We start from the raw sequence: 25,966 nt of genomic DNA on the forward strand, positions 1-25,966 counted from the left end.
GTTATAACTCGAGTTTGGTTTGATGAGGTTATGGTCGATCTCATTAGTTGTGAGTTCCACTTGTGTTGTTTCGTGTTTTACACTTTATTTGACATTTATATTTGTAAATCTACATATTTTTACGATTAATAAAATGAGTACTGGAGGGAAGAGGAAGAGAACCAGGACTGTCTGCAAAAACTGTAAAAAAGGTGTTCATCCCACAAGTTTTGGGGAACACAAGTGCTAATCAGCAGGCCTATGAACCTAAAAATGTATATATATTTTTGTAAATATTGATCAAAGTGTCTTTTAACTTTAATTTTCTATTATGTATTATATTTCATATCAATGGACAGTGATTTATGTATTATAAAGTGATTTATGTATTATAAAAGCGATATAGTGTAAAGTTATGTATCAATAAACGTGTTATCTTGAAATTCGAGGATATTGCAACCAATTTCAAAAATTCATCACAGCTTCAGTATTTTTTCAAGGTATGTTCCTAAAACTTTTTGGGAATGTTTTATATATAATTACTATACAATAAAAAATTATAATTATGGTGGTGGTTTAATATTTAAATATAGTTGTTAAAGTGCAAACTCAAAAAATAATTTTTATTTATTTAAAATTTTTGTTTCATGACATAATATATATATTTTTTAAGGACAGAAAATGTTTAAATTAATTTTTTGTAGCAAATTACAACTTATAAGGAAAAAAACAAGATAAAGTTTATCAATTTATGATAAAAAATAATGAATCCATGATTTTTTAAAAAAAATCATTACATTTTAGTCAATTTCAGCCCGGCATTTTTCAACAAACTAAAAAAAAGGTGTCCGGCAGTAAAAGGGTTAAGTAGAGGAATTTAACATGGGCTAGATAGGCCTGGCCGACCCCCCTTAAATGCAATCTCCTGCGTAGCGTAAAATTTACATCAGTTGTACAATATTGGTAATTGGAATACGTTTATATAGACAGACTTTTATATGTAAATGACTTAATTAAATTACTGTATTCTTAGAGATAGTTTTCAAACTAGTCACAATGTTTCTTTTAGAAGACTTCCCATTGAAATAAAATCACAATAATAAAGTAAGAGTAGTGAGCATATTTTGCAACTAGCTTATGTGCAACCTCATGTGCCCAGAAAGTGAGTGTGATCTCTCATTTGTTAATTAACACTCTTACCTCATTGCTAAGGACATTTTGGCCGATGTTGACGGTCTCGAGCGATGTAGAGGCCGTGAAGATCCGGGACAGATGATGTCCACAACTCCGACTCAAGTGGTTGTTCCACATTATCAACACTTGCAACCCTCCACCCGCAGTGTTCTGTTCCAACAACCCCTCAACGATCTGACCCAGTCCCTCGTCCTGTATGTTGTTATTGCTGGAACACCAGCAGCAAGAGTTAGGAACACATTAATCGGTCTGTTCCAACAACCCCACGACGATGTGACCCAGTCCCTCGTCCTGTATGTTGTTATTGCTGGAACACCAGCAGCAAGAGTTAGGAACACATTAATTAGTCTGTTCCAACAACCCCTCAACGATCTGACCCAGCCCCTCGTCCTGTATGTTGTTATTGCTGGAACACCAGCAGCAAGAGTTAGGAACACATTAATCGGTCTGTTCCAACAACCCCTCAATGATCTGACCCAGCCCCTCGTCCTTGTATGTTGTTATTGCTCGAACACCAGCAGCAAGAGTTAGGAACACTTTAATCGGTCTGTTGCAACAACCCCACGACGATGTGACCCAGCCCCTCGTCCTGTATGTTGTTATTACTGGAACACCAGCAGCAAGAGTTAGGAACACATTGAACACCCCATGACGATCTGACCCAGCCCCTCGTCCTGTATGGTGTTATTGCTGGAACAATGTACAGTAAACACGTTCAAACCCAGCCCTATTTTGGGGTCATATCATACGAAATCTCAAACTAAGTTTTTTAGCCTATAGTCTTCATTTACAATTATAATTATGGTATATAATCATTTTTAAGAAAAAAAAACTGATTTTTACAATAAAAGTACTCTGACACCTCCGTAGCTTCATGGGTACTAACAATGTGGACACTTGTCGCAATGACCAAATATTTGCGTTTAAAACGGTTACAATGTCAAAGTGAAACACATTTCGTAACCTCAATCTCACTCGACTTTCAAATAATAACAGTGAAACATGTGAGAACTGTGGGAATCGAGTCATCTAATCAGAAGAAACTACGAATCAGTTGAAACTCAAGCTGTAAACATAAAAAAAAAAATCAATACTTTGAAGATACAATGATTTCTAGATAACAAGGTCGGATTGGTATTCTTAGACATCTAAATAAACATTTAATTTCGAAATAATCACGATTTATTAATAAATAGTAAAACATTCGGTGGTTTAAAAACAACCCAATGCCATTGTGGCATCGTCGGTACTGGGATTTAACGTGTTAAGAACACAATAGTCAATCTGTTCCAATGTAAGTAACAATTAGTCCGCCCCTATTGTAACTGACATTGTGAGTCGTCAGTCATTGTTAGTTGCCTTTCCTCAAGATTACATTTATTTCACAACTGTTGTTTCATAACTGTTTACTTTATACAATTAAACGAAACTTTCATTTGGTTAGAACAACAAAACTTTGGTTATTATGTAAATTCTGAACAAATGGACACCAACTTTCCAAAAACCCTGTTTGAAAAGCCTTGCTTACACTCAGCCAAAATCGTTTGTTGTAAAATTCAGTACCTGATATCCAACAGCTGGAGTACAGTGTTCACTTTGAGCAGAGCACTCAACTGAGCGGCATCGTTTGGCATCAGGTAGTTCTCTCCCAGGTACAATTCCTTTAACCCTGTGTTAAGTTTCAATGCGGCAGCTGGAACCAAGAAAAGTTTTAAATTTGATGTAATACCTAAACCTAACCTAACCTAATATTTGATTGTTTATTGTATATTGTAAACCTGCTTACTATATAACTTCCAATAAAACTGCATACTGATCACAAAGATAAATAGATGTAAGAATTTGAATAATTCCTACACAGACTTTGACTGGGTTGTTTCCAAGTACAGAAATAACTTAGACAATGTGGACTGTACTTTTCAAAAGTAGTACACAAAACATGTATTAATAAAACACATACCACAGGCCAGATGACTACAGACATCCTCTATACAATTTGTAAAAACACATTTATTTTGAACAGTTATATGTATATTAAATATAATAACATAAGGGAGAAAGTTCATTAAACGTTTTCTGTTAAATTATAAGTATTAACTACTAAATTTTTTACAATAATAGTATACTGTACACTACTGTGTTGTACATGTTAGTAGGGTTTGATACAAAACACAACTATACCAGACATTTAGATACTACTGTGTTGTACATGTTAGTAGCGTTTGATACAAAACACAACTATACCAGGCATTTAGATATTACTGTGTTGTACATGTTAGTAGGGTTTGATACAAAACACAACTATACCAGGCATTTAGATATTACTGTGTTGTACATGTTAGTAGGGTTTGATACAAAACATAACTACACCAGGCATTTAGATACTACTGTGTTGTAGTACTGTGTTGTACATGTTAGTAGGGTTTGATACAAAACATAACTACACCAGGCATTTAGATACTACTGTGTTGTACATGTTAGTAGGGTTTGATACAAAACACAACTATACCAGGCATTTAGATATTACTGTGTTGTACATGTTAGTAGGGTTTGATACAAAACACAACTATACCAGGCATTTAGATATTACTGTGTTGTACATGTTAGTAGGGTTTGATACAAAACACAACTATACCAGACATTTAGATACTACTGTGTTGTACATGTTAGTAGCGTTTGATACAAAACACAACTATACCAGGCATTTAGATATTACTGTGTTGTACATGTTAGTAGGGTTTGATACAAAACACAACTATACCAGACATTTAGATATTACTGTGTTGTACATGTTAGTAGGGTTTGATACAAAACACAACTATACCAGACATTTAGATATTACTGTGTTGTACATGTTAGTAGGGTTTGATATAAAACACAACTATACCAGACATTTAGATATTACTGTGTTGTACATGTTAGTAGGGTTTGATACAAAACACAACTATACCAGACATTTAGATATTACTGTGTTGTACATGTTAGTAGGGTTTGATACAAAACACAACTATACCAGACATTTAGATATTACTGTGTTGTACATGTTAGTAGGGTTTGATACAAAACACAACTATACCAGGCATTTAGATATTACTGTGTTGTACATGTTAGTAGGGTTTGATACAAAACACAACTATACCAGGCATTTAGATATTACTGTGTTGTACATGTTAGTAGGGTTTGATACAAAACACAACTATACCAGGCATTTAGATATTACTGTGTTGTACATGTTAGTAGGGTTTGATATAAAACACAACTATACCAGGCATTTAGATGTCACTATGTACTTTAACTTGCAGCATTTAAAGAGTTAACAGTCTTCAACTTTTAACATTTTAATAATACGTGTTCTTTCCTTTCCTGATTAATATGCACGTAATTACAGAGAAATTTTTATTTGAAAAAATGTAAACCAGAAAGAACTTACCAAGAATTACGATCGGACGTCCACTAAGGTTACAATTCTCCAGCTTGAGGACGTGAAGTTGCGTTGACAGCCGCAGAGCTCTACTAAGAATTGGCATGAATTGTTCATTTAGAGTAGTGTTTCTGGCATCCAGCTCTTCCAAACATTTTGTCTGAAAATGTTTACATTGGATTAGACCCGTTCATTGAAAACTGGACTTACATAACTGAGAAAAATTAATGTCTGATATCCAATCTAGCATGATGAAGGAATTTTCAGGGTTTACACTACAATAAAATAACATTTTAATTTTAAAAATGGTTCAATCTAACAGTATAACATCTAACAGTAATGATAGCTGAATCCAGTTTTATACTACCATAGAATTAAATTGGTTTTGATAAGGAATCCAAGAAAGAAGGTTAAGACGAACATTTGTGTTCTCGTAAAATTGTTATACTTTTTTAAACAAACACCACTATATTCTAATAAATAATCTATGGAAGTTTTATTGTAAACTCTCATAACCTATTAAATAAAACCAGATTGGGGTATTGGCTCCAGCCTTCAGAAGTCTTCTTCAAAGAGTTACATCTTGTGTGGCTTCTGAAATTTTCTGTTGTTAGCAAATCATAACGAGGTCTGGACTGAACAGTTGATGGTTGAAAACTTCCCACTTTAAGTATTTGAGAAAATCTTTCTAAGTGGGGTTTTGTGTGGGGTCTTAGATCAGAATCATGTTGAATCCATAAGATTATTTCCAAAATTAATAATTTACAACACAATAAATTATTTTTATGTTACGTATGATAAACAAACAATTAATTAATATTAAATTACATTTTTGTCACATATATTTATAGCTTCTCAGTTATCAAGAAATATATTTCTTATCCTTATATTGAAATTTTTAGGACTCTAATTTCTAGGAATGGGATAGAATCCAGATTCACATCATTATTGTAAAACATTATTTTTAATGACCTAAGAATTCTTTAACCTTTTTCTGTTTTGTTCTACAGCTAAGATATAACTATTCTTTTTCAAAATAGATTGGCTAAGATATAACTATTATTTTTCAAAATAGATTGGCCATAATCTTGAAACCTTAGGAGATATAGAAAAATGTTTAAAGAATTGTAGAAAAATTGTTGTAAATGGTTGAATATTTGTAAAAAATTGTTTATTTTTTGTTTATGTTAACAAAAGCATAGATAACTATTTTGCAAAAATGTGAAAAGTCACAATCTTACAACATTTTATCAGTTTTAAGCAGGTACTGATAACAGACAAGTTAACAAACCTTATCTGAGGCACATGTAAATATTATCTTTGTTTAAACTTTTAATGAAACTAAAATGACTTTTTAAAGTTTAATTCACGCAATAAAAATGTAGTGCAGGGTTGCTACAGGAGTCCAATAATGAAATTCCCTAACTTTTCCCTGACTTGAAACCGGATTCCCTGACTTTTCCCTGATTTCCAGTCCTGTTTTTTTCCCCTGACTTCCCTGACCTGTAGCATCCCTGTAGTGATGCTTTATTTCTATTGTGAGTGTTCTGATTATGAATTCTGTTGTTGAATTCTACAAAACCATGGTTTTTATTAGGTAAAGAACTCAATACAAAAAAATTATACAAATTAATTACATACTGTATTCTTTGTTCTGGGAAATTAGGTCTAAAATACTCTAGTTGTTTTCAAACATTACATTTATACTTTTTCTTTTCAAACAAAGATGTCACATGTCATGAATTCAAATAACAAAAACATGTCAATTTCAAATTATGTTTCGCTCTCATACGTGTTAAGACTCCCACAATTGTTTATCATAATTCTGGGGAAAGGATTGACTAAGATAAGGTGTGAGGCACTATTCTGAGACATTACATCACTGACATTAATTAGTCTTTATGGCAAAACAAAATGTACCTGTGAAAATAACTCTCCTTATCTTCATTTGTCAACTGTAAAATACCTTGACAGATAAGCTTCTATTTTTACTCAAATGGCTAAAAACATTCCTTATATGGTGTTAAAATGTTATGATTCATCTACTTCAATCAAACTATTCAACAAGGAAACTTACCCGTTTGATCAAGCGTGAACAAGCTTGCCAACCTCTCGTTGCGATACAGTGATTCCCAGTAATATTCAGCCGTACTGCTGACTCATAATATTCCATCATGTCAAAAAGAGCCACCGCTGACTGAAATAAATACAAATACATTGTGGAGAACTAGCAATAAAATTTTATCCAGACAGAATCATCTAAAAAAATAATTTTTACAATGCTGATCTAGTTGACAATGAACGTTGACAGTGAGATTGTTACAAAATTGGTTTACTGTCCACCAACTCAACTTGTTTTGTTGCAAGCTATCTAGCAAAAAACTGTGGAAACCTCGTTACCACTAACAAACAGGTTGATTTCCTCATACAAGATAAAAAAAAAAAAATAATTGTTCGTCAGTAATCCAAAGATTGGTAGTTTACTATTATTTTCTTACTTAAAATTACTTATTTCATTTTATGATATAACGTACATTTGTGTTAACCAGGCAATACATATAAGATGATCTTCTTCTTACCTCATCGTCAATGTTTGTGCCTTCTAGGTTTATTGTTACAAACTGAATTCTTTTCAATATTTCTTCCAGAGTTTCACACGCCGCAGGTCCAAGTATTTCATCTTTAAGGTCAAGACACTCGTTTCGGTCTTGATCATAATCCAGCGTCTGGAGAAAACAAACAGTAACTAATTAGTAGTTTGAAGAATAACTAAAGATTCAACCTTATCAACCAGAAAAAAATTGTACATCAACTTTGGATGTTTGTAACACTGCTACACCTTAAGTAATGGTATTAATTTCTCTCAGTGGTTGCGGTACAATAAAGTACATCAAGCAATTCCTGCGCAATTTGCAGGAATGTGTTAAAACAAAAGCTCTAGAAATACTTTATTTTAGCATTTTTATATTTACGGCCATACCATTATTGTGAAATGGTTATATATAAAACTTACAAATAAGTTAATCAACAACGTTGCAACATGTATTTGTAAGTAATGGAAAAGTATTTGTATATTAGACAAAAGAAGACAAACTCTTATTCTCATTTCAGTTTGCAATACCATGTATAGAGTCTTGCTATGATAGATTTCGCTAAAGACTTTTTCCCAATAAATATAATAGTAAAAGTGTGATAAAATAAAAATGTGTGTTTTTTAACATTACGCACGCTTCCTCATTGATATAACAAAAACGATTCATTGACCATCCAAAAATTTAAAAAAAAAATACTTCTTATGGGGATAAACACGGGGTCCAATAAGTTATTAGCTTAACCCTGCAAGTCTGGCACCTCTTAAAGATTAGTCCCCTTTAACCATTCTTCTGTAATGTCCCACCACTTGTAGATATCTTTTAGCCACTCTTAAGTTATCATTTTAACCCAAAATAAAAGTGACCTGGCAACGAGAACAGGGTCCACTGGGAGTGGGATGGATTAAACTATCCGATAGGTCCATAATGATGTAAAGATGTATAAAATGATGTTACCTGAAGCTGAGAAATAATCCGGCTGATTGGCCTCGCTCCATGTTTTTTACATGAGGAAGTATATTTGGCTACCAAATCTTCTTTGTTCACATTATCCGCTATAAATAAACAGAGCAATTAATAAAGTAACCTCATTTACATTAGAAATATTATGATGGTTTCTGACTTCTTAAACTTATTGTTCCTTATAACCAACCAATCACTGACATAGTATTACATTATTAAATTTCAATTAGGCTACTTTGTGTCTATTACTTGCTTATAAGAATTGCAGCCTGAAATTTTAAAATTATAAATAATCACACCAAGGAATTGTGGAAAAGTTCAACCACTTTTCTCAAGGCCATTGAAGTAGGCCAGCCCACATGAATCTATGTTTATAGAACTTACGATCTAACATTTAAGGCACTTCCATTGATAATTGTGTTGATTCAATTAAGTTACTGGAAATTTACCTTGACTATAATTTAAACTGGAATCTTCATTGATTATATATTAATTTAACTATTGTACTGCCTTAAATGTAATGTTCAAAAAACTAGAGAATAGTTTTTTCCATAATTTCAATCCATTTTGAGGTATGGATAGATTCTTTGGTGAAACTCTTCTAGAATTCAGGATGTCTTGAAACTTAAAAAGAAAGCGCTCAAAGTAATTATAAATTTAGACACTTTGGATCTTTGTAAACCTCTTTTTACACACTTTAAAATACAAACGGTAATCAATCTTTATGAATATGACTTAGTTGTGTGCATACTAAAAATGTTGAATCATTGCAATTCAATCATGCCTAAAATATAAGGAAATTAAATGATGATTAGTTTCTGTCTCTTAAAAAAAATATTCAACAATTCAATGACCAACTAAGGGCTGTTGTAATACCTGTTTGTAAATAATATATGTAGTCCAATGGTTGGTGCTGAGGGATCTTTCATAAATTACAAACTGACAAAGAAACTTCATTATTTAGGTAGTTTTGACTAGTTGAGAACCGGTTATAATTTCACTTTTAGCAAAGTCGTGAATGAAAGCATAAAAGTAATCATTGTGGCTGTTCGATAAAACAAAAACTTTCAAACCCAATTTTCTTGGTTTTTGAAGGTTACAAACGTTGAAGCTCACTGCACCTTTAAATGATACTGTGCTTTCATTGTGCGACTGTTACGAGTGTAAAACACGTGGGTCATGTCCTGTTCATGCTCAACCACAGGTTTTGTGAGAAAATCTTCGCTTCGTTCATCTCCTTGTCCACAATGATAGTTAAAATGGTCCACAAAATATTACATTCATTTTTTTTAACAAAATCTCTCTTTAAAATAGTGTACGACTCTCCAAATTAGTTGTAAAATTTGGGATTCAAGTATGGGCAGGGACATTGTTCCCATATTTATTGTGGTACCAATGAAAGCTTATAAATTAATTTCAGAAACATCAATCTACCTATTCATCCTTGAATGTTGAGAATGCCTTTTTGTGTTCTTTCTCATGTTTGCATAATAATTGGCTTTAGTATAAATTAGGTTGATTGTTTTGTAATTGAAAAATAATTCAAAATAATCGATCGGCAATGAGTGTGCATCTATAGATCACTAAAGAGATATTCTGCTAACGGTGTACGAAGGGCTAAACCAACATACAAGGTTATGGTACTGTTTTAATCTATAGGTTGAATGCCTAGCTGTTAGCAAAAGTCTTTCATTTATGGTGTTGAAAATTGTAATTTCTTTCTGTCTGCCTGTCCGCATGATATCTCGAATATTGTAAAATTGAAATATTGCTTGAAGCTTCATTTCTACTTATGCAACACTGAGTTCGATGATGGTGCATATCTATCAATAGACAATAGACAAGAATCTTTATTTGTAGTTTCTTCAAGAAATACAATGGCGTCAACAGAAATGAAATGATATTTTTATGTCTCTTGCTTTACAATATTGTAGAATTCGTTAACAGTGTAGACAGGTCGTTCCACTAGCCAGTCCTGGAGACGTCTCTTCAGTTCATTTCCTCTGAGGTTTTTGAGGTTTTGTGGAAGTGAGTTTAGAACTTTACGGCCCAGGTAGGATGGTTTTTTTTACTAAAATGTGTGTTGTCCGATGGGTAGGAAGAGGGTAGTTTAATGCTCCTCGTGTATTGTATGAATGAATGTTCTTCATTCCTGGGAAAGTCCATCTGGTCGGTGTTAAATGACTGCTGCAAGAAGATAAAGTGCTGTTACGGTTAGGAGCTTCAGTGACTTGAAGGCATCTCTGCAGCTGTCTGTATGATTCAGGTTTGCAAGTGCTCTGACTGCTTTTTTCTGAAGGACTAAAACTTTATTCATGTTGCACTCAGATGTCTCCTCCCCAGATAGTATTCCATATCTGATATGGGATTCGACAAGAGCATAATAAGCTGCTTTGGCTGCATTCTGTGCTTGCAATCCACTTTATTCTTCTTACCACGTAGATGCCTGATGAAAGTTTTTTGGTGAGGTTGTGTATGTGGTCATTCCATGAAAGAGCACTATCTATAGTTACACACCCAGTAGCTTTTGTTGTATTGTCAACTATAATATTGGGAGTTTCCGGGATTTGCTCATGTCTTCTGCTGAAGTTGATCTGAGTGGTTTTAGACGGATTTATTGCGAGATCGTTTTGAAGACAGTATTGCATTGCATTGTCAGTTGATGTTTAAAATGTCCATGTGTAGTCCGAGAGGTGTGTCCATTTGTAAAAAGTAGAGTTGTGTCATCTGCATATAAAATGGGTTGAACCCTGGGTCATTAATGTAATTAGAAAAGTCATGGTAAAGAGTATATATAGAAAAAGGACCCAGGACTGACCCTTGGGGTACTCCTCTACTTACTGGAAGTTGTTTAGATCTATACACACATTTTTTCTTGTTTGCAATTTGTTGAATTTCAACAATTTGCCTTTGACCAGTTAAATAGCTGCCCAGGCCAATCTTTTGATAAACCTTTTATCCCCAAAGTTGGTAGTTTTCTCAAAATGAGATCATTGGTCAAGACAATCGAATGCTTTACTATAATCCAGCAAAACGGCCGATACAAGCTTCCCATCATCCAGGTGATCAGTTATTTGTTCAATCAGACTTGTGAGAGCTGTGGTTGTTGACCTTTCCTTTAAGAAAACCGTGCTGGTTATTTGATATCAGGCTGTTTTGTTCAAGGTGTTTTGAAATACGTGAAAGTGCTATTTTTTCTGCTATTTTTGAAAAGGTTGATATCAATGAAATCGGGCGATAGTTTTCTACTTTTGTAACTGGACCTTTTTTATGCTTCGGATATATTTTGGCAATTTTCAAAGATGATGAAAAAATGACCAGATTTGAAGGATTTATTTATAATGTTTACCAATGGTGGTGCTAATTGTTTAGCACAGTGCTTTACAACTTTTGAAGGGACTTCATCCAGTCCACAAGAAAGCTTAGATTTGAGGGAGGATATCACTGATAGGACTTCTTTTATGGTTGTTGGTGTAAGATTCAATAGCTGTTCGTTAAAGTCTGGAAAGGTGAGTGGTTTGGTTATGTTTATGTTATCCAGTTTTTTTTCTATTTTCTTTTAGTGTGGGAATCTGCTATTGTTGAAAAATGGTGGTTGAAGAAGTTAGCTATTTGGGAAGGGATTACTTAGCATATCCCCTTCTACTTCAAGCATGAGTTTGGATTCTTCTTTTTGTTTAGACTGCTTTTCTGAATTTATAATGTTCCACAAGGCTTTGGGTTTGTTGTTGTCTGAGTTAGAGATATATTCAGCAGTGACATTTCGCTTAAGATTTCTTAGCTTTAAATCATAAGCTTTTCTTTTTTTGTTATCATAAGTATTCTGTCGTTTTCGCTTCCAGTAAGTTTGTACCTGCGTAGAGTGGTTTTAAAAATTCTTCTTTGAGCATAGCTGTCTCTTCGTCGTAGTGGACTCTCAGTTTATTTCTTGTTTTTATCCTAACCTGTTTTTTGGGGCATACTTTATCTAATGTGTACCTTACAATTTGTTGAAAGCAGTTATAGGCCTTCTCTGTGTCATGAGTTTCAAACACACTTTACCAGTTTTCTTCTGCAAATTCACTTCTCAGACAGTTTGAGGTTCTGAGTAGAAAAATTTCTCTTTTCACAAGCAGGTTTCTTGGAAGGTTGTTCGAATTCCACTTCAGAAAGCAGATTTGACCAGTATGGTCTGAAATACCAGCTTGAAAAATTGTAAAGTCAACAGTGTCTTGTGAGATGTTTGTACAAATACAATCGATGGAGGTTGTTGATAGGTTAGTTTATTCTTGTAGCTGGAAGGGGTAGCCGTCTAATACCGAAGGTCAGCAGTTCGTTTTCTAGAAGTGTGCTGTCTGAATTTACTGTTAGGCGATCTATATTTATGTCTCCTATTAAAAACAAAGGGTTTGGTTTCAGGTTGGATTGAGGTAAGTATATTTGATAGAAAGTCAACGCCTAACTTCGTTTGTCCAGATGGTGAACGATATACACCTAGTAAGTAGAAGGACATGTTCTTGATGTTACATTTTGCTAATGCAGCTTCAAAAGTTAGTTCTACACATTTGTCTGCTATGTCAATGGCTTCTACCTCTATAATTGATGTTTTTACGGATATAGATAGCAACTCCCCCCAATCTGTGGTCTTCCCTGCTATGTTCTGTTACAAGATTGTACCCAATGATGTTGGTAAGTGACAATCTATCTTGGCTGAGACCGTGCTCTGTTAGGACTACAAGTGTTGGATGTAAGTCGTTCAAAAGGTGATTTATTCTTTCCACCTTATTTTTTAGTCCTCTAACATTTTGGTGTAGGATAGTGATTGAGGTGGTTTGGTTTGTTTTTTGTGCTGTGTTCCAAAAGGTTCTGGTGTTTGGCTTGTTTGTGATCGGTTTGTATTTTTCTCTCTTTGTGGATTATACCTAAAAAATGAAAATCATTTAATAGTGAGGTATGGTCTGATTCTTTGGATGCTGTGTGCGAGATATCTATGTTAAGATTGTGTGGAGAGTCCTGCCCTGCGGTTTTTGACAAAACATGTTCAACTTTTTTACAGGCAGGGGATATTGTCCCTAGGCTATCTATATATTTGTTCAGAAAGTCTTCATATGTTTCTTCTTTTTCCCAGTTTTAGTAGCAGTCATTGGTGGTTTCCTGTCTTTAACTTTGTGCACTGTCAGAGTGTTGTTTCTTGGTGGTCTAGTAGCAGTGACTTCCTCATAGTTTGAGTGTGTATTGTAATGCATTGCATTTGTGACAGTATTGCTTTTTTTTCTTTTACATGTGTTTTTTGTTTTTTGCTACCTGGAGAGAAAATGCTGAACTGGTTTTGGCGCTGAACTGGTATCTTATTTTACTTGATGCTAAGCTAGTTATTTTTGAAAAAGACCCTTTCCTAATAATAGGTGTGTTTTGTGTTACTTTCACAGATGTGTTTTGGTTCCAGCTTATTTTGATTTTGCATTTGTTGGTGTAGCATCTGTAGCTGATGTTCCACTTGGTCTTGACGGGTAGTTAGCTGAGTGAGTTGGTACAGTACAAGAGCAAGATTTGCCTTGCTTGTGCAAGTCTGTACCAGTAGTTTGCGCTTCTGGAGAAGTAAATTCTATCACGCACCTTGGTGTGTAGGTCAGCACTTAAAGTTTGCGTTTCCACATTTTTACTTACTCCAATTTTTTGATTTCTTGTATCTCGATTTGAGGTAATGTTCTTTTCAAGATTTCTAATTGTATTCTTTATCACCTTGGGAAACCCAGTAGGGATCACTTCTGGCTGGTTTATACCTACCAGTTGAACCCACCACTGGGCACAGCAAAAACCGATGTGCCACTTCAATCTGGGCCACCTCATGGATGTCCAGTAGCGGCAAATCACTAACCGCAAATGTTGAGATTCTGGGGTTCATGGGCAATTCGATAGGTCTAATCTACTGTGGAAGATGACTGTTGGAGTTGGTGGGGTTTGTCCCCTTACCTCAGAGGTTCTTGTTAACCTCAACAAGGGTGTACCAACCCCATGCCTACTTTGACTGTAGAGGCTCATTCAGAGCTGGCCTCCCTTTCTTCCAGGATGACTTTGAGATGTAGTGCCCTAATTCTTCCTCATGGATCTCGATAGGAGGCGGCCCCTACTCCATAACCTTACCCGTCCAGAATATCCTATCACTCCGGAAGCAGCGCAAAGGTTCTTACAGGACTAAGTGCAATTTATAAGCTTCTAAGAGAAAAAAAAAAAAAAAAAAAAACCTTCGGATTTGGATGAGCATCAGCGAATGTTACATTGGTCTTATGGGTATCCATGACAGCAACGAAGAACGAAAATAGAAAAATAAATCAATGTTTTAACACCGAGTGAATCGCATGAGGCGCTTTTTAAACCACAGTATTGCATTTCTTACTTGCAATAAAACATTAAACCAACGGCAAATAATTTGCTAAATGTACATCCAAGGCATTAAACAAACCTAACAAATTAAGGAATGGTACACATTTGAACTTCTTCTTTATTTTACGAGGTGCTTTTGCACTGAGTTATAACGACCACACGTACTTTTTGGGTTTTCTGTTAAAAATTAGGAAGTTGACCAAAACTAACTACCTGAGTGTCATGCACATGTTCCAACTTTTGCTACCCAAGAGCCTACCACATTAGTAGGGTACATCTGAGTACAGATTAACCTTGTTGGGTAGGGCATTCAGCCCTCAGATAAGATAAGTTGGACCGTGTCTGTGACAGGTAGTTAGGTAAGGGAGGCTTTTATTTCACAATAACCAGATCTATACGGTAGACATCAGCAGAGTGGTCAGTAATAACAAGCCCACTTGTTAGGTTAGCAGTGCGATGGAACTTATTAACTGGCATACCAAAACACAGTAGCTGTACAATACCTAACTTGTAATTGGTTTTGATTATATCGTACTATATGACAACATCTTGGCTTGATGGTTGTTCTTATTCTGTTAGTAAACATAAGGAAAACAAGGAGAAACAAATTTCATTTCACCATTTTTCCAAAGATGTAAAAATAACAATGCTTGGTTATATGGTAGTTATTTTTAGATCTGTATCAATAAATATGCTAATTTTAACTAAAATGCCCTTTTTATATATTTTTGTGTTTAACTCTTACATCATATTTATAATAAAAATTAGCTTCCAATTTAAAGAAAAATATATTCTTTAGATGGGGGATCAATTGATTTATTAGCACAGTGCGAAGGGTTAAAATTACTATGTTTGAAAGTATAGATAGGCCTACTACATTATCTAAAAGCTCATTGGTGTATAATTTAAATTTAACAAAGAATCAGTGGAAGATTAGTGCATTAGTAGAATTGACAAAATAGCCCATGTTAAAAATTCACTGAATATTGCACCTTACCATGAATAGGACTTGTATCAAGTGTGATTGAGATTTGATAAAAATAAAGTACCTTTAGGCTTGAAACTTTATAGTTAGTAGATTCGGCTGCAGTATAATAAGCGGCAACCACCACAATCGAATCATCAGCATTCATGAGTATTGAATCCTTGATATTTATGACAATCTAAAAGTGCTGAATACAAAATGTTGAACCAAATTACGTAAAAGGTACTAAAAAACTGTCTAGGCTCTGTTATTTATAAAATGTTACAAACAAAACAATGTAACTTTTACTTATTTTGTACTATTTTTAAGAATAAACGTGTCTGACTCCTTGTGACACAATGAACACACATAAATTGCCATCACTCAAATACCACACTCATGATTTTACTTTGAATTAATTTGGAACAATAATGTCAAACTAAATTAGGTTATAGGCTTTTAAAATGGTATTATAGTGAAGTTATATTTTTATGTGTAAAATAAATGTATGTATTGAATAAAATGGCTAATCTTTATTTATACTACGCTTAAGCAGCATAGTAGTTACAATTACTTTACAGGGTAAACATGTCTAACAGAGTTTAAAAAATTCTGGAATGGACCACCACAATCAAGATCATTATCTTTAACCATTTCAAACAGTGTTCCTTGTTTAAAAATCACATTTTCAATGCCATTTTTCTTGTCTTGACAATCTTAAAAGCCTAAATTGTAATTCAGTTTGACAAAGTTAAATCACTTGTATAGTATTTGAGAATTTAATAATGGTTGCTAGAGAAGTGAAATACTGTTATTTGTCAATAACCTATTACAAAATAGTAACCTGTTACCAGCCAATCCAATCTCGATATTGTTACTGAAATGATGTTACTAAGTTGCAAGTACACAGACTAAATCTATATGTGTGGCTCTATTTACCCCTGTATACAAAAATTCTACTAACTTGTTACAATGTAATATTTAGACTTATAAACTAATAAGATTATAAACTGGTTATTTAAATTATCTCTATACATTACCAGTGTTGGATATTACTCAGTCCCTACCTACCATTTGTACTATCTATCTATATCTATATATATAAAAAATATATATATATAAAAGCATGTATTATAAATATAATGAGTTAAAGTCACCATTTATGAGCACTCATGTGATCTGAGCTTGAATTTAGGTACTATCACAGACTAGATTTCTGTTCTATAGCTACTTATTGGTAGCTCAATAGAGATTTTCTCAGCGCATTAAGCCAGAAGTATGTCATTATTTAGTGTATATTGTGTACTTTCATATGGTATATGTGTCATTCTTAGCCGTTTTGTATTTTTGAGAAAAAACAAAGATCGGTCTGTCTATGTGCAATTTAAAAATTACGAACTCATTGATAAATCCATAAAACATTTCTCAGCGCATAAAACCATATGTATTATATGCCAATCCGTAGTGTATAGTATATATTTTCATGTGTTATATGTGTTTTGCTATGGTTGTTTTGTATTTTTTAGGAAAAAAATAAAGTTTGGACAGTCTATGTTCAAATTTGTAATTCTTGGTTATGATTTTCAAATCCTTTGCGGAAAATAGTCAACTACAATGTCGTGAATTTTATTGTTTATTTTTATTCCAGCCACTAACAAAGTAGTTATAAACATTAAATTTGTATTTAGTCATTTGATATTACCAACCCGTAGATTGTATTATTTAGCGAACAGATTACCTGTAATCTTGTATTTTGTAAGTTTATAGGTTGAATACTGTCGTCCCCTATTTTCTTATCTCCCTTTGGTAAGTAGTGGGACGACCTATGGACTATGGTGGGGGGGAGGGTAATGAGGGGGAATCCATTGACAGGTTCACACCCGTATCTGAGGTCAGGAAAGTACCGATTGAAAATGCCCCTGGTGCAAGGCTACAGTGCTGCCTTTGGCGTTACCCTGCATTTCTGGCGAAAAATGAAAAACATCCCCTGAGATAGTACCCAAATTCAAGCTCAGATCACGTGAGTGCTTTTAAAGGTTATTTTTAACTTTATTACTACTTGTAACATTTTTACATCTTAATTTTAACCTATTTATACAGTGTAATAACATTCCATAGTGTAATATTTCCATTCTTAGCCTCATTTCTTGCAGGAAATCGTCTCAGCTGTTGCTGGTTACCAAGCAAACTAATACCAGAAAATCGTTATGAGAATGCCAAATCATTCAACCCAGCTGTTACTGAAATAACAGTGTTGCTGGTAACACATTATTCTTGTAATAGGTTACCACTGAATAACCTGTTACTGACACTAATACTGCCCTTCTGTAATGGCCACAAGTACAATTGCAATGTACATATTTGATTTGTGTCACAAGGTGTCAGGCACGTTTATCCTTCAAAACATAACCTAATGTATGTAGGACCTAATGTTACACTATATTTTTTCTTACATTTTATAGTACTTTCTAATTAAATGGAGGCCACCAATAATAAACGAGATTCAGCAACTTTCGGTGGACCACAATAAATACTAACGGTTAGGTTAGGCAAATTAGATTTCTAAATCCGTTTAATCAGAAAGTTACCATTTTATAAATATACATAGCTTAGATAGTTTTTTATTCATCATAAAATTATTTCTTTTTAAGATATAAAATCAGCCACATTATACAGTAATTTGAAATACTTATTATGTAATTTGGTTTAACTCTGGATCTGGCAGGCACTATTGCTAGATGTGCACACCTGCATTAAAACGTATGTAGAATGATTATTACTGAAGTAAAGTATACAATATTATACCTTTTAATTTCAGTATGAAATCAGGAAAATTCAGGAACATTTATATGGAGTTGGACTAATTTGTTTATTTCAATTTACATTTCTGTTTTTCATTACTAGAAAAAAAAATAAAACAAAAATATACAAAAAAAATATAAATATATTTATTATAAACAAAAACTTTCCAAAAATCTTGACTTTTTTTGTAAAAATTGAAATGTGTTTTTTTTTTTGCAAAAAATGGCATTCACATTCTAACATTTTAGATATTTTCTGTATTACTTATTACATTTTCAGACCTTCCCTATGTTGTAGACCATAAACTTCAGAAAAGACAGATATTTTTGTTTGTTTTTTATAGGTTTATATGCAAAAATGTTTGTTGAAAATCCTAAGAAATGTTTTTTCAAGAAACAAAAGTTGATAAAAACAGAATATATTGTCAGAATATCCTTAAAATGAAGTAAATTTATTATAATAAAAACTTATTGTCTAATAAAAATAATTATCTGTCTACCTGACTTATATAGTGTTTAATAAATCAAAAATAATGAAATAAGCAGTATTTGTAAACTAGGCCTAGGCTTTGGTATAAGACTTTCTATATCACAAATTTAGCCAACAGACCTGTGAATGTCACTAAATTATTGTCCAATAAACGAATCACAAATAAAACAATTATTTACCATATAGTTTATAGATACAAGCTTAGAATACACAATGAGTAATGCAGATGCATCACTATGGCGGCCGTAGTCCTCTTCAAATTAAAAAGTTCCTTTATACAATGAACACTTATAATTCACTTATTTATACCAATTGATGGCAGATTTCACAAGGGAAAGTTTGTTGTCATTTGATACTAATACAACTCTAATAATAATATGAGAAACAACAAAATACTAGTGCCTAGTGAGTCGACATATAGCAATGAACAGATGTTTGAACAAATGATCTTGTTGAGAAAGAATTCTGAATGTAGCGATGTAGCCAACTCATTCCTAAACAAAATTTCCTGCGTGAGGAAAGTAAATGGGTGATCCTGTTTTTAAGCGTTCTAGGGTAGGGTACGATAAGCGGACCCGGTTTTTTATATCGAAATTGGTAAACGATATTACTTAATCATAACCATCGATACTGATTAATTATTTTTAATGATTAATTAACACGTTCACGACGACGTGTGGCAGCAGCGACGCACGCCCACTTTCATTATAAACGGGGGGTACCGGCCGCGACGCACGCCTACTATTAGCTGCAGCCGTCGTGCATCGCTGCTGCCACACTTGCTGGCATTTTTGTTACTGCTATATTTTTGAAGGCACCTATACTTGAAACTTCTCATAATAATGTGCGGCTTACAGCGAAGACAGGACATAAAAAAAAGACTTATCAATGTTTTTACAATATTTTATTATATATTTAGAAGATGTTTTTATGAAACAACATTATAATGTAAAAACCAAGACAAATAATGAAATATTGAATACTTATGTATTTATGTTATAAACCTTTAATCATTAACTGAATTTGAAATGTAAAATTGTTATTTCTTTTCAAAAAAAACATATGTAAAAATATTCAACATTTACAAGAAATAGCCTACCGAATTTGTAAGACAATATCAAAACTATTTTGAGGCATAATAATTTTAATATTATTGAAATTGTTAAAAATATTAAACTATAAACTATATGAATTTCCTTAACAACAAACTAATTGAAATTTTAAATATATACACAGAACATTAAGGTCTTATAACTAGAGTTAAAAAATTTTTTTATTATTTCCTCACGAAATCGGCACATATCCCATCTTCTGTTCACTTCTCTACTCTCATTGAAAATGACAAATGCATTCACAACGCATGAACCAAGTAGAATTTCAACTGCAATTTTTTTATTTTTTATATCACTTTGTAGTTTTTCTTAGCGCAGTGTAATACAGTATAAGGACATTTGGTCCGAAAAATCCACACCTTTTTTGACGGAGTTGTATGCCAAAACTGCTGTAGGTTTTTGAACGGCTTCTCCCTTTCTATTTCTTTTCCCAGAAAACGCGAAATTTGCAGAGTCTTCAGGGTGTGTACTTATCATTAAAACTGGATGTTTGTCCACCCAATTCAAAACTTCGATGCCAATCTCGTCTTCTTTGGCTACTAACTCTCCCTTCTTCAACTTTTGAGAGCAGAGTTCTTTGGGATTGTCTCGACGGTCAGATCGCAGAGTTCCGCAGACATAAGTTTTATTTTCTAGTAGTTTTTCCGCCAGAGTCACGCTGTTGTTAAAAGTTATCTAAATATAAAACTCGACTACTGTTCAAAAGATCGTTCCCAAGGTGTAAAACAATGTTAGTGGCGTGCCCCAAACTGCCTGTTGTATCGTCCTTCCCAGCATATATCTTCATTTTATAAGTGTAGCCACCTGAAGAACACAGCTTATAGAATTTTACCCCATACTTATGGCTTTTTTTGAGGGTTGTACTGTCTAAAGATTAGACGACCCCTCCAGAGGACCATTGTCTCATCAATTACAATGCTTTCTCCGGGCGTGTAAACCCCGGAGACATAAAGATTTTATTTTTGAGAGACGACCTTCATTTTCCGCCTCATTATCATGAAGATGAAAACACTTTAGGATCATCTCAAATCTTTCTCAAATCTTGACATCAATTTTTTTATAAAATCATTTTTGTACATTTCGTTAATTGACCAATACATGCGAATTGTAGGTAATGGACATACCCCCATTAACATAACAATGCCCAGAAAATTTCTCATTTCTTTTCTATCAAAATCCAGCCATTTCCTCATCATAGACCTTCTTGAAATTTCGTGACTAGCTAGATATTGTTGTGCAAATCTGTTGGTTTCTACAACTAACAAATCAAGGACTTCGTCTGTTAAAAATTGTTCATAAATAGACATAGGTTGTGTTGTGTCAAAATCATAGTTTAGACCTGATACTCAGGTAAACGGAAACTGTCGTGTTGTTGCTTTGCAGTCATCCCAGGCCCTTACAATATCAGGTTAAAGCAAATGACGACGTTGTGTAGGTTGGGCTTCAGTCAGATTAATTTGGCCTACTGCAGGAGCCAAGTTAGGTTGCCCTAAATCAATTTTTTGTACAGCTAAGGTATTATTTACATTAATTACCTCTCCATTGTCAAACTCTGCGATGTCGTCGATAGAGCTATTGTCACTGTCACAACTGGGTCCAGATGAAGGTACGTATTCACTCCCAGATGCTTCAAAGTCAGTCAGGTCATTTACGTCAAAGGCATCAAGAGCGTTGTCTATGTCACTTTCTTCCATTGTAAGAGGTCACTATCAGTAATGGTTACAAAACCAACTACCACAAAGCAGACGCTAAGTAGATGCAAGGAGTGCTGATTACTGAATGCCACTGCATTACACGTCCCTAAGCATAAAGGCGGGAAACAATAGTTGTCAGTGACCAGCGGCGGAGAGGGGTGGGGAGAAAAACAGAATGCCACAGTTGATGATTGGCGCCAATGTTCGCAAACGTCAATCTAAATAAAGGCGGGAAACAGTAGTTGTCTGTAAACAGTGGGGAGGTAGAGTAGCAAAACCCACAGTGTACCAGGGCAGACGCACGATGCCTATATGTAATAGTGTGCTAGTGTGCTACTAAAGGCGCCGTGCTTCAGCAGAGACGCACTAAAAAAAATTCAATATAAATTTTTTATTTTTTTGTGTCTTATTGTAATATTACCGGAAATAGGCTCTGTCATATGGGAAAGATATGGTATTTAGCTATCGTCGTGAACGTGTTAAATAATCTATATCAATAGCTGTAAACTAATATTTCAATTTTATATAAGTAACATTTGATTATTAAAAATGACAGTCAATTTTAGAAAACTACGCAACATTGCTTTGGAAGATGATAAGACATGTTTCTCATGACTTCAACATGTTGGACTCGTGCGGAAAAACCCATTATGTGAAATTTGTAGAAAAGAAACAACTGTAACTGTGAGAGGAACAAATATTGTCGTCTTCAGTTTTCCTAATTTTGGTTATAATAATTTGTTTCATCACTGTAAATATTAGATTCAAATTTTAATTTAAAACACATGATTGTTATTGAGAACTATATAGATACTTTGGTAAATCTTAAGATCAGCGACTACCGCTCTGATCGCCGTAATATTTTGCATACTAACACAGGTTAACGTAATTTCACCGAAAAAAAAATAGTCCCGATTGTCGCCGTAGCCATTTACTCCCCCCCCCAAAAAAATTTGAAAAAAATAAAATTTAAAAAAAACCTGACTGACAGTGCATTTATTCGTTTTTTTGGTGTTATTAGTTCGTAGGGCAGTAGTCCAGGTACTACTTCTAGTATAAACTCGTATTATCTTATCAGTGATAAACGCGCGCTGCTTATCTTTTGCCTGTAATGAAACCTGCGTTAGTTCTGTCTGAGTTTTGTGTGTGTAAGCAGTCATGGCGTGATCTGGGCTTGGACTTTGCAAGCTCGAGTTAATTTTTTTTATAAAACAGCAAGCAGCGCAAAGCGCTGCGCAGCGGGCAAGCATCGCGTGATCTGAGTTATGAATAGGCAAGCTAGGGTCTTTTTAGCGTGTGACAAGAACCATCGCACGCCATGTCAATAACTTCACTAATTATTCCTTGTCCATGTGGGTTTGTTTGTTTACGTCTGGCGGTCAATCAAATCCGTCCTATAGGTCACGTGATCCGCCCGGCCAATCGGAAATTTTCCTGTTTGTCACGTGACTACTGTCAACTCATCAAAACGACCATGGTCGGCCATTGTTTTTAGTTTGATAGTCGAAAATCTTGTTATTTATGTGTTTTGTATTGCCAGCATTGTACTGCCGAAAAACTGGTTTTTATATGTTAGCGATAATCGGGACTATTTTTTTCGGTGAAATTACGTTAACCTGTGATAGTATGCAAAAAAAATACGGTGATTGGAGCGGTATTCGCTGATCTTAATATTTACCGATACTTTATATTGATAGTCTAGGATTTGAGATGCGACTATTAATTAAGTATCGATGATAATTTCTTCGATATAAAAAACCGGGTCCGCTTATTATACCCTACCCGCGTTCTATCTCAAAGTGCGTGAGCAGACAAAGCAAACCAACATTTATGATCAAACTTCATAATTTCAGTGCATACTTATTACACATTATTCAATAAACTATACATAAATTAATCAGTGAAACACCCTGATTAATTTGATATATTTGCCCTACTTACGTCTAGTTTTCAACAGCAAAGGTTCGATTAAAAATTTTACCGCAAAATCCGACTGGTGGTTCAACAACATTGGAAAAACATATTTTAGTGACAAGTCAATATTGTTAAACAGATGGAGGGTTAACTAGTTATATAGAGGATACATTACTCATGAATATTGATGATTTGATAATCATGAATATTAGTGTTGCCCGCTTATACTGCAACCAATTAAATTAATTTTCAACAATATTACTATTCTGGTAAATAAAAACAGCTGGCAATGACTAATTATTACGAATACATATAGGTCAAATGTTATTATATTTGATAGTTTAGATATTTCTAATTTATAGGCTAGTTGATTAGATTATGCTGGTGGCCTCATATTGCTTATTATACTGCAGCCATAGATTCTTCATAAATAACCATTTGGCCAATTTTGAATAGACATTTAAAAGTTTACAATTTTGAGATTAAAAGTGTAACTTATAGGATAGGCCTATTTATGACTTTGTCACACTAACTACCTACATAGATAAGATAATTTTCCATAGTATTTAATATTGAAGGGAACAGCTCTAAATAAAATAATCTAAACAGGTAATAACTTAATGTCGGTAATTATTTCGAAAAATCTATAAGGAACAGAAATGTAAAATCTATCAGATAATACAGAAATATACATTAAATTGCTACTGTACCATATTCCCAGGGATTTGCCGGTTCCAAAAATCCTGTAACCATCTGTTGTTCATTATCTGGGAACGATACTCTTCTGTCTAATAAACGATTTCTTTGTGGATCATTCCGATTTCTCAAGCAAGACGGCACGGAGCCAGCAATCAAGGTCGTCGACGCTTGTTCGGATGGTTGGTTTGTATTTATATTCATTTTACACATATAAACGTCCTAATGATATTGTATAGAAGCAAAGCTGAGCACGCACAACACTTCTTTCATTGTCAGCTAAAACTTAAAGATAATTCAGGTATACACAACTTCAGGTACAACTTTCACTCGAATTTACTAACACTACACTTCTTACTCTAGTAAGCAGCCATATTGGTATTACACAAACAGATGTTTATTGGCCAGTGTTACCAATAAATGTCCTATCAATTAACCTGCCATAAACGTAAAATTACCCTCTTTTACCCACCAGTGTTCCCAAAATACCCTCTTTTTAGTTTTACCCTCCATATTATTATTATTTTTTTTTTTTAAAGAAACTTGCAAATGTATTAAAACCAGTTAATAAAAAAACTGTTATGTAACTCTTTACTGTAATTATTACATACCAGAGAAACCTATACCTCATCTACATGTATTGACAATTTTATCACCAAACTAAAAAATGTAAATTATGATGTAATAGCTATGTCGGATCACTATGTCACGTGCCTAGTAATTAAACTCAATAAATAAAGCAAGCAAATTAAAACTAAAAGCTCTAGATTCATGAAACAACCTAACTAAAGTAATAATTTTAAGTATAGACTAGGCAAAGTTGAGTGACCTTTTACTTTACATCAATTCTGATCGAAATAACATTTATGACACAGTTCACAGACATATTTCAGAAAAATTTTCATATGTCCTTCCCTTAAAAAAAACATAATACATTTTATTTTCCAAATAAAAATAATTACAACAAATCTAACAGTAATACAATAATTCAAAATAAAGTAAACATTTCATAGCATATACAAAACAAAATATAGCATATACAAAACAAAAATGATTTGCTCAGGCTTACCAAGTTCACACTAACCAGTTAATCAAAAGGAAAAATATAATGAACATGATTTTGGTTTACGTTATATAAAAGTATCTTATAGATAGGTTTTTGGAAAATTAAACCTCCAAGGCAAAGCCTGATTGGAGGAAAAAACGTGTACTTATTAGATAAGAAATTGCTGTCAAGTAATACAGGGGTCTATATTCCAGTATTATTGGCCTAACTCCCTAAGAATTAAAATAGTAAATGAAATTTGAATTCTTATAAAAGACATTATTATAAATTATATAAACAATTTAATGTTAGTAAGTAGGCCTCAGTTCGGCCTACTGAATCAACTCATTCAGTCCTTACAAGGCTCCTGGGGGTGACGGGGTGAGACCGGTTTGCTTGCAGCGGGGGTTGGACATTCTCCTTCCCCACCTGTGCAGACTGTTCAGAGCCTCCGTGGCTCTCAGGTACATCCCACTATCCTGGAGAGTGTCCAGAGTGGTGTTCATACCGAAGCAGGGGAGGGCGGGCATGGATCGGCCGAAGTCTTTCAGGCCGATATGCCTGTCCTCCTTCCTTCTCAAAACCATGGAGAAAATGGTTGCCAGGTTTGTTTGGGAGGGAGCTCTTCTGGAGCGACCTTTGCATCCTAACCAGCATGCCTACACTCCAGGAAGGTCATGCGACTCGGCCCTGCATCAATTGGTATGCAGGATTGAGAAGACGCTGGCGGCAAAAGAGG

The 25,966-nt window shown here is 34.0% G+C and overlaps 1 protein-coding gene across 2 annotated transcripts in view; it reads right to left on the reverse strand.

The window, feature by feature from the left end:
* The window catches only part of LOC124360832 (protein phosphatase 1 regulatory subunit 37-like), a 40,832-nt gene extending 16,276 nt beyond the window's left edge, over window positions 1–24,556 (reverse strand). For both annotated transcript variants that reach the window (XR_006922282.1, XM_046814774.1), the window contains exons 1-7: window positions 24,197–24,556; window positions 8,143–8,240; window positions 7,174–7,320; window positions 6,672–6,791; window positions 4,604–4,754; window positions 2,737–2,866; window positions 1,180–1,381 (exon numbers count right to left, since the gene is read on the reverse strand). Coding sequence is in view for 1 of the 2 variants with exons in the window: in XM_046814774.1 (XP_046670730.1) it covers window positions 1,180–1,381; window positions 2,737–2,866; window positions 4,604–4,754; window positions 6,672–6,791; window positions 7,174–7,320; window positions 8,143–8,240; window positions 24,197–24,395 (1,047 nt within the window). In the remaining variant the exon portion in view is untranslated. The remainder of the gene's footprint in view (window positions 1–1,179; window positions 1,382–2,736; window positions 2,867–4,603; window positions 4,755–6,671; window positions 6,792–7,173; window positions 7,321–8,142; window positions 8,241–24,196) is intronic.
* Between the last annotated feature and the right edge of the window lie 1,410 nt (window positions 24,557–25,966).

This window comes from Homalodisca vitripennis, chromosome 4, assembly GCF_021130785.1.
Source record: "Homalodisca vitripennis isolate AUS2020 chromosome 4, UT_GWSS_2.1, whole genome shotgun sequence".
Lineage (NCBI taxonomy): Eukaryota > Metazoa > Arthropoda > Insecta > Hemiptera > Cicadellidae > Homalodisca > Homalodisca vitripennis.